The sequence below is a fragment of the Borostomias antarcticus genome (assembly GCF_949987555.1).
Source record: "Borostomias antarcticus genome assembly, chromosome: 8".
NCBI lineage: Eukaryota > Metazoa > Chordata > Actinopteri > Stomiiformes > Stomiidae > Borostomias > Borostomias antarcticus.
In genome coordinates this window covers 6,980,205-6,990,204 of record NC_140241.1, presented here as the reverse complement: position 1 = coordinate 6,990,204, position 10,000 = coordinate 6,980,205, and the positions used below count along the sequence as shown (strand labels likewise).

The following is a 10,000-nucleotide window of genomic DNA, read 5'->3' as shown; positions in this document are numbered from 1 at the left end:
ATCCCCCTGTTATTCACAGCATTAACGCTAGGTGGCAATATAAGTTCGTTTGGCGGATCATAGGCTCTGTTCGTCTAAATTAATTGCAACGAAACATCAGATGCAAAGCATGACATGGCATTTAAAGGCAAAGTGGCAGATACAAGGGTAAGGCAGACTGTAGGCTATAGAGGAGATTATGCTACACCTTAGAAAAAAAGCTTTCAGAGATCGAGCATATTCGAAGGCTCAATGTGCTCCAATGCGAAATATATTTCTAGACGGACTATGCTATGCATAGCCTACTATGCGATTGTGCGTGTGTGTGTATGAGGGGGTGTCTGTAGTCACATAGTTATGTCATATTATTATTTAAGCAACAGATGACACGAACCCTTCCGCACAGCACATCGCGCGCAGCTGTGCTGAATGACAGAATTCCAAAACGTTGTGATGTGGCGCTGCTGTAGTGTGAAATATAATTCACCACGTCTTTCTCCTTCTGTTTAGACTGTGCTCGTGCACCTGCTGCTCTGCTTGCTCATTTTCTACTCTCTCTATTACATGATCGGGAGTGTGTGTTTCGGTGCGTTCAGGTGAGATCGACAGCACTTCCCGTCCCTTCCCATCTATATGCACTTGCCACTTGATGACCTTGTTGTCACTTGAAGAGGAGACTGAATAGTTACAGTACAAGTCTTGTCTCTGTGTGTCTGACTAGATGGTTTACAGAAGTTACAGTAGTTTTGTGTCTGACTTGACTTGATTGTCTGACTCTGACACTCCCCTAATAGATGCTTCTAAATGTTTGTTATTGGATCTTAAAGGCTGGACCACTTTGATGGATTGATTCCGTTTGATTTCAAGACCGCGCCCACAGAATCAAACTCCAAATACCTGGGTGAGCAGTTAGCACACATTCTAAAAATAGTCTGAGAAAAATAAAAGACCAAAGACATGACCCCCACCTATGTCTCTGCCTGTGTGTGTATTTGTATCCCAGTGAACTTGCTGTCCATGGAGCTTACCTACTTCTTCAGTGGTTTGCTGTTTGCTGCGGTGGTGAGGAGATGGGTCTGGGACTATGCCCTCACCATCACCCTGCTGCACGTACTTATCACCAGCTTGGGTGAGACACGCACACACACACACACATAGGCTACACACATATAGGTGAGACACACACACACACACACACATAGGTGAGACACACACACACACACACACACACACACACAAACACAAACATGCTAAAGTATTCATGAGGAGAAGTAGGACCCCATAGGAGAAGCCCCTCCACCTTGTCCATCATTCACATCTTGAGCATTTGAAATGTACGTTTTGTTCTTTGTATTGCAGTGATGCTGGAGTTTCCCTTTGTGTGGCAGTGGTGGTTGGCCCTAGGTAAGTCATGTACCAGTTTGCCTCAGTGCATGCAATCTAAAATAAAGATAACATAAAGCATTTGCCCTGATACTGTGAATATATTAACTTGGCTATGTCTTATTTGAAGGAAGCGGCTTGTTTCTGATGATCTGCAATGGACAGCTCATCGCTTACTTTGCCTGCCAGAGTGACCAAAGTTACCCCACCTTCAGCAGCTACTGAGACCTACGTGCTACAATCCACACACACACACACACACACACACACACACACACACACACACACACACACACACATACACACACATAATCCCCCACTTCACTATTTTCTACTTGTTTACACTGTTTGGTTGATATTTGTGTTTGGAGAAGGATCACATCATATTCACCCGATGCCTGTTGTCACCAGTTTGATTCTCAGCACTTTGTTTCGGTCATTTTCAATAGTACTGTATGTGCAGAGTTGTACTACATGTAATATAGTTGTTTTGTGCAGAGTTGTACTACATGTAATATAGTTGTTTTCTACTATGGTTGTGCTCTGGCGCTAGCCTACAGAGCAGTGAAAGGAACAGCTCCTTCCTACCTCCAGGCCACGGTCAAGCCCTACACCCCCGCTCAACCACTTCGCTCTGCTGCCTCGAGGCCCACGTTGCTCCGAGGTCTCTGCGGCGGATCGACCTGGTCACGGCTCTTTTCTGTCCTTGACCCCACAGTGGTTTAACACTGGTCAAGCTCTAAGATGTTTATTTAGAAAGGAGATGCACTTATGATTTCTGGCAACTAGTTCTCTTGACTACCTATGTTGAATGCACTTAATGTAAGTCGCTTTGAATAAAAGCATCTGCTAAATGACTAATGTAATGTAATGGGTATAATAGTTCAGCTGTGAGTGCATGGAAGAGAGTATTAAATTGATACCTTTATTAAGGAGAGTTCTTTATATATTGTATATACTAAATAAACCTCTATGATCATATGGTTCTTCTCCTTGTCTCCCCATGCACACTACTATACAGTACTCAAGACAAACCGGTCTGGTCTCATTGTTAGTACAGTCTACACCGTGTTACGAAAACTGACACTTTTATTCAAAACACATAGAAAATACATAAATTAGCATATCTAGCCAGCCAAGTTTGACCTTCAGTGTCACTCTGTCCCAGTCAGTCCCAGAGAGTTCAGGGTGGAGAACGGTCGGTATTCTCTGAGCTCACTTCCCGGGGCCCTGGGGAGCGGATGTTTCTTCAGCGCAGACTGGCGCTCGTCCAGACTGACCCTGACTCCCATATCCTCCCCCAGGTCATGGTTTGAGAGGAGAGAGGAGAGCACACCTGGCCCGCTTAAGTGCTGTGAGGTAAAAGGCTTACACCATGTTATTTGAGTCCATTCTTCCAGATGTTCTGGAAGACTCTCGGTGGAGAGGTGCAGACATGGAGTTACGGTGGTGTCTCTGGGGTTTCACACTCCGCAGGGGGCATGTAGGAGAATCCTGGGAAGGTCTTGTTAGTCCCGCCCCCCTGCCACCTGTCACTCAACCCCAGGGAGGTGGGGACTGGCATCAGTGTGAACTCTGGGTCAATGTACCGCACATCGTAAGCACCAGTCTGAGAAAGAGAGGATATAGACCATCACAAAGAGAGATCAGACAACTACACACACACACACACACACACACACAGGTTCCTAATTCCCACAAGAGCTCCATGCATATGATGGATCACACACTCACCACTTTGGGGATGAAAGGAGGCTGGACTTTCCTGGCCAGAAGGTCGTCCCAGTTGATGGACAGGAAGAAAGGATGGCTCTGCAGCTCCGCCTAAAGACACAGAGCACCTCAGCTCACCTAAACTGATAGGAATATGTGTGTGTGCATATGTGTGTGTGAGAGAGTATGTGTATGTGTGTCTTTAAGCACTTACCAGGTCATGCCTCCCCCCCAGGCGTTTGGCGCAGTCTTTTTCCAGCAGTCCCTCTAGTAGAGAACGAGCACACTGGGACACACCACTTTGGAGCTGTAGGGGTGCGTGAAGAATGTTCTCAAACATCTCAGCTTTACTACGGCTATAGAATGGGGGCTGAAAGAAAGAACAGACACAGGAGTGTTTAGAATCCATAATAACTTCCATAATTCTCTTAACCGGCGGCGGTGAAGCGGTTTAGTGCGTCTTCCTTGTGTGTCAATGGCAGTTGCCCACCAGGGACCGGGGCTTCACGCTCTGGTCTCACCAGATCTGAGTAACGCCGGATCCCAGAGGGAGCAGCAGACAGGGCAGCTGCACCCTGAGGGTAGTTAGTTTATCTCGGCTCGAAGATTCGTCGCGCTACAGTGACCCCCGCTGTCTGGTGTCGGAATCACGGTCACAGGCTTGAGAGAGTCAAGTATTTGTCTCTCTCTGTATCGCCGACCGTGAGATTGTGCGACGAATCTTCACAAACCCAGGGTCAGTAAGAACGCAGCAATCGGACAATGCGGGTCGTAACTGGCTAGCAGATTAGGAGAAAACAGGAAAAATCTGTAAAATACATTTAAAACAAAAAAAGGGATTCTCTTAACCTTTAATACCTCTAACGTAGGCCTAAATTCTCATAGTTCACACACACCTATTCGCACGCACGCACACACGAACACACTTACCAGGCCATAGAGCATCTCGTAGAGCACGGTACCCAGACACCACCAGTCTACAGCTCCGTTGTAGGCGTGGCCCAACAGTACTTCAGGAGCCAGGTATTCCGGCGTTCCACAGAATGTATGCATAGTGCTGCCCATGGCCACGCCCTCCTTACACAGCCCGAAATCAGTCAGCACCACATGACCTCCGCAGTCCAATAGGACGTTCTCTGGCTTCAAGTCTCTGAGAGAGGGTGGGAGAAGGAGGGGGGCGTTGGGGGAGAGGAGGGAATTGAGGGACAAAGTCAAACTGTGTTTAGTGACGAGATGACAAGAGAACGGCGCCAAGATGAGAAAGAGAGGGTGGGTTGGTGGCATTTGAAGGAATGTGTGTGTGTGTGTGTGTGTGTGTGTGTGTGTGTGCGTGTGTGTGTTTGTGTGTGTGTATGTGTGTGTGTGTGTGTGTGTGTGTGTGTATGTTTGTGTGCTGTAATACTTTGTGGTTTCGCTATAGTCACTCTTAGTGGTCTTATAGGAAATTGATAGAAGAGGAGATACGTCATATCAACAAATTATATATGTATATCCTAGGTTATGCCTACAGTAGCTATTGGATGCAACCAATATAAACATTAAGAAATATTCAGATAATCTTTGGTAGATAGTAGGCTATAGGCTGTGTGTGTGTGTGTGTGTGTGTGTGTGTGTGTGTGTGTGTGTGTGTGTCTGACTTCAGCACTAGATTATGCTCTTAGTCACTTCTTTAGAAAGGAGATGCACTTGTGAGTTCTAGTGAGTAGTGGTGCACCGACGTTAAATGCAATTATTGTAAGTCACTTTGGATAAAAGCCTCTGCTAAATGACTGGAAAAAGACTGTAATGTATGCGTGTGTCTGTTCGAGTGTGTGCGTGTGTGTGTGTGTGTGTGTTTGGGTGTACCTGTAGACTATGTTCATAGAATGAAGATAGCCCAGTGCAGATGCCATCTCTGCAGAGTAGAAAGTAGCTCTGGGCTCAGGGAAAGAACCTTGCCTCTGAAGGTGGTAGAACAGCTGTGGGCAAACACAGACCTGGTTACGACTGAACATCCTGTATGTATTAAACCTGCAGCACTCTGCTGCTACTCTTCTAGTCAAACTACACCCCACTCACCTCCCCTCCATTAACGAAGTCCAGGACAAAGTAGAGAGTATTTGAGGTCTGGAACGAGAAGTGAAGTCCCACCAGGAATGGATGCTGCAGCCCCTTCAATAGCACACTCCTCTCCACCATCACATGCCTCTGCTAGAGAGAGAGAGAACGAGAGAGAGAGAGAGATGAGGAGGTGAGGTGGTGAGATGGATAGATAGATAGATGGAACGACAATCAATCAGGTAGATAGATGCTCACCTCTCTCTTCCTCAGGATGACCTGTTTCTGTAAAACCTTCACGGCAAAGTAACCTCCACTCTGTTTGTGTCTCGCCAGCAGGACCTGTAGGAAGAGCTGAATGTCATCAACTGACGGAAACACACACATAGGCTACTATACAATGACACTGTGTACACACACACACACACACACACACACACACACATACAGTATACACACAACCAAACACACCTTTCCAAAGCTTCCTTTGCCGATGACTTTTAGGTAGTGGAAATCTGATGGCTTCACCCTGGTAGTCGCAAACAACAGAGAGATGTGGTAAGTGGCATGTTGGTCTGGTGACCACACAATGTGGTTCAAGGAAACTTTTTTTTTTTTGGACCGCTACAAAATGGCTACCCACTGAGTCTCATCACGGTCCAGCGAGCTCTGCAGACGCTTAAAGAGAGAGACAGAGAAGGGGCCGGGTTAGAGAACGCCACTCCATCTACCCATGTCCTCAAAACACAGATCCGCTGTTCTACCGCCAGTCTACTCACCAGCTCTCCTTCCTCCTCTCTCTCATCCCTCTCTTCTCTCAGGCTTCCATCCTGAGGAAGGATCTTCTGAGTGTCCAGGCTGCACAAAGCCAACATATAAGTTGTAAGTCACTTTGGATAAAAGCGTCAGTTAAATGACTGTAATGTAATGTCATATGATGTGTGTGTGTGTGTGTGTGTGTGTGTGTGTGTGTGTGTGTGTGTGCGTGCATGCGTGTGTGAAGAGGCAAACTATGAATAATAGATGTATTAAAACAATTCAGTTTGATAGAATCAAAGCTATAGGGCATTAATAATTAATCATAGACGTACAGTCTACATACTGTTGGCAGATTTGATGCTTGGACACTAGTTTGTGTATGAAGTCGCTGAAACTTTTCTTCCCTTTCAGCACGGCTGAAATTAAGAAGGGGAATATATTACATAAGTGTTCTGCATAGGCTAGCCTACTGTACATACAGTATAGACCTATCACTTTCAGCAAGGAGGTTAGCTCACCTGTTGTCACAGCTGGTTAATACATTTAGAATTAGTAAACTAGGCCTATCTCAAAGACAAAACTCTTTCACCAAAGAGTTTATTCACCAAAGAGTCAACCAATGTTGTAGGCTAATATACAATTACACCTATCAACATACAGTATAACACTTATAACACACAACGTACCGGTGAAAAATGACACAAGACGTCTCATTTTGGAGTATGTCATTCGGCGTCGCGGTTGTGTAACTGCCATCTAAAAATTAATACGTCCAGTGAAAGAAGTGGAGTAGGATAGCCTACAAGCGACAGATAAAAAAGAGTGATAGCCCACCGGTGACTCTGTTACCGCTGGACTGGAGAGTTCAGCTCAGCTGACAGTACACTTGGCAGGCGGGCTATTTCCATTCAACAGCCCCACGCGCTTCCCTGTCAAAAGTGACGTAGCGATGGGATCGCCGTCAGCCAAGCTAGGTAATGAGGTCACTTCGATAAATTAACTCTGCACAGCCATTGAATCTGACTGGGCCCGCACGCCTCCAGCCTTGATGCAACCAATATAAACATTAAGAAGTATTCAGAGAATCTTTGGTAGATAGTAGGCTATAGGCTGTGTGTGTGTGTGTGTGTGTGTGTGTGTGTGTGTGTGTGTGTGTGTGTGTGTGTGTGTGTGTGTGTGTGTGTGTGTGCGCGCGCGCGCCCGAGCGCCAGCGTGTGTCACAGTGTGTGCTCGTGAAAGAGAGATAGGGAGATAGAGAATGTGTTAGTGTGTTATCTATAGTTCTCTATCTATCTACAGGATAGTTATCTAGTTGCTCTAGTTCCTCTAAACGGCACCGTTAACAGAACACACGAAGACATCAATGAACGATATTTTCCAATAACCACTGGAACAATGGATGACAGGGGAAGCAGAAAACCACAGAGTTCACTACGGACGTTCAAAGAAAGGAGAGAGATGAGGCATACTTTACAAGAGGTGAGGCCCATATCGGCTACCCATAACATTTTCTAGGACAGGCTCTGCGTGGAGCTATACTGCACTCCATACCACATTCCCAGTATGGGTGGGCCTACATACAGTAGGCTATGCCAGGATAATCATATGAAGGTAGATTATAATCTCATTATAATCTCATGCCTGTACGAAGGTTGTGTGAATGACGTCTATTGGTGACATTGACACTTCACTCCACTCACACTCCCTAAATAGTCTAAAAGAGTAGCAGACCGGACTTAACTGGTTGGATGCAGTTGGTGATCTGCCCCCCCCACACACACACCCCTCTCCCATGCCCGGAAAGAGGTCCGTACTTGTGAAGCAATACACATTTGGAACTTCTGCATTCTTCTTTTAGGAGGAGCGTGAGTGTCTGAATTATAGAATATCATACAATCATCATGTACTATAAATGTGATATACACAGCATGTAACTGGACAGGGAACTCTGCAGTCAACATGCAAAGTGTTCTAATGAGGTGTAGAGAAAATATACGCTCTCTCTCTCTCTCTCTCTCTCTCTCTCTCTCTCTCACACACACACACACACACAAACACACACTCACACTTAATCACTCACACACAATCACTCATAAACAAACAAACCATTTCTCTCTCTCTCCATTCTCTCCCTCACACACACACACATACACACACACACACACTCAGCATTAGAGAAAGAACATAATGGTCACTCCTCTAAAAGGGCAATACCAGCAGTACACTCTGCACATCATAGGGGAACCAGCGAGAGAGAGAGAGAGGGAGAGAGAGAGAGAGAGAGAAAAAGGCACAGCTGAAAGAATGATAAGTGGGAGGGAAATGGAAGAAGACATAATTGGAGGGAGAGTGAATCAGAGTGAAGAGAAGGTGTGAAGAAATAAATCACAGATGATTTGTTGTCCATGCCATTTCTCTTTCTCTGTCCTCTCTCTCTCTCTCTCTCTCTCTCTCTCTCTCTCTCCCTCTCTCTAATGGTCTCTATATTTGGAACAGTAGGGTTCAGGGGACATTCAGTGCTGTGGGGTCTAGGTTACTGCCACAGAAAGCTGATACTCAATGGGTGGCTGAATTTCCCTGCTCTATTACTCTGTGACCTATACAAGGAAATTCGAGAAACATTCTTCTCCAAAAGCATAGATAAATATAAAGTTAAAAAAAACAATAGACTGGGGGGAAACGTAATACTTATCAGGAGAAAAGCCCCACTTCTCATCCTTTGTAGCAAACTGTGTAGCGACCTGACCTAATCTAGGTACAGCCAGTGGAACATTGCATAACAATAGGAAGATGAAGGCTTGATATACTTGAAAATAAAATCTCATTGTTTATCTAGTACTGATAAGGTAGCGTGTTTTCTGCTGCTGTTGTTGTTGTTATTGTGTTGTGAGCCTTAATTTTCAGCCTCACTTTATTTGGATTTATTGTCTATACAGTACAGTATATGCACTATTTGAAGTCATTTCATGTCATGCCAATAAAGCATTGGAATTGCAGAGAGAGAGAGAGAGAGAGAGAGAGAGAGAGAGAGAGAGAGAGAGAGTCTGCTGGTTCAACAGACCACCCCAGGAATGAAACATTGCAGTGCCAGTGGGGTAACAGGACAGAGTGTAGTGCACTCTGCCCTATTACCCCACTGGCACTGGGGCTGCTTGGTCTGGATCTCCAGGCATGCGACATCTGACATCCCCCCTCTCCTTCTCTTAATGAACAGCACGGCAGCCAACCAGAGAGGGTCAAAGTGACAGCTCTGTCTGGATTGGGTGAGGAGGGACACATGCTTTGATTAAGCCCTTATCTCAGCACTGACCACACTCTCACCTACCAATCCCTGCCTGACCCCTACACCCCCTAAGCCAGTTAAGCCTCTTTTCCCTGCTTCTCCTAACTAGTGATATTTTCCTGCCCTCAACCTTACATCCACCTTCTTCACAAAATGTTAAAGTGTGATGCTCATACTCTGTCTCAAGCGCAGGTAATACTAGCCACCACCAAGAACAAATGATGGACAAAGAGTGCTTTGAAGATATTGATGGACATATCTTATTTATCATTTCATTGGCTCTTAGAGTTCATATTCAAAATCATATTATAGCTTGTGCTTGGAACCAGTGAAAAACATTGCTGTTTGCTATTAATCACTAATAGTGTAGCCTGATACAAGTTTCCCGGATGCAAATAATGTGTCTTTTCATGAGCGTTGTCAGTAGCCCAGACCTTCACAAAATAGTAATTTCGGACTGTGCTGTGTAGCCTAATGTTGGTCCCGGAAGCGCGCTCCAGACGGGAGTGCGCATGGAGAAGGGGCGGGGCCGGGCGGGAGTGCGCATGGAGAAGGGGCGGGGCCGGGCGAATCACCGCAGCGAGGGATGAGAAACTCTTTCCGGATATTTACCTTTACCTGCCCCGCGCGACGCGCCCCGTTCAGAGAATTTCCTCACCGACGAATTGCTGTACTATCTAGGAAATGTCACACATCTGAAACCCGGACGACTGAGGTATTTCAGCGGAGTACATCTTCTCCTATCTTTCTTACCACAGCAAACACTCGAACACAAAGTTACGGTAACTGAACTGGGGAGGAAAGTTTGCGAATGTTTGTTTGGATTATAGACTTCCTGCTAGAAGT

General features: G+C 45.8%; 3 protein-coding genes across 6 annotated transcripts in view; 2 read left to right on the top strand and 1 right to left on the bottom strand.

Annotated features, from left to right (window-relative positions):
- Positions 1-105: 105 nt before the first annotated feature.
- Positions 106-1,587, top strand: LOC311312349 (putative transmembrane protein 244; the record flags this gene model as incomplete). Its single annotated transcript, XM_084442276.1, has 6 exons — positions 106-147; positions 490-575; positions 807-880; positions 983-1,108; positions 1,339-1,383; positions 1,493-1,587. The coding sequence occupies exons 1-6, from the start codon at positions 115-117 to the stop codon at positions 1,585-1,587; spliced, it is 459 nt and encodes a 152-aa protein (XP_084298402.1). The 5' UTR covers positions 106-114.
- A 1,216-nt stretch (positions 1,588-2,803) lies between these two features.
- sgk2b (serum/glucocorticoid regulated kinase 2b) lies at positions 2,804-5,987 on the bottom strand (the record flags this gene model as incomplete). The annotated part of the gene is made up of 10 exons (XM_084442089.1): positions 2,804-2,971; positions 3,097-3,186; positions 3,290-3,445; positions 4,006-4,225; positions 4,921-5,033; positions 5,134-5,265; positions 5,371-5,454; positions 5,584-5,641; positions 5,756-5,790; positions 5,892-5,987. 10 exons carry the CDS (start codon positions 5,985-5,987, stop codon positions 2,804-2,806), a joined length of 1,152 nt encoding a protein of 383 aa, XP_084298215.1.
- A 3,742-nt stretch (positions 5,988-9,729) lies between these two features.
- ptpn3 (protein tyrosine phosphatase non-receptor type 3) overlaps positions 9,730-10,000 on the top strand; it is an 11,728-nt gene continuing 11,457 nt past the window's right edge. For all 4 annotated transcript variants that reach the window (XM_084442702.1, XM_084442700.1, XM_084442701.1 and 1 more), the window contains exon 1: positions 9,730-9,869. The gene's annotated coding sequence lies outside the window, so the exon portion shown is untranslated. The remainder of the gene's footprint in view (positions 9,870-10,000) is intronic.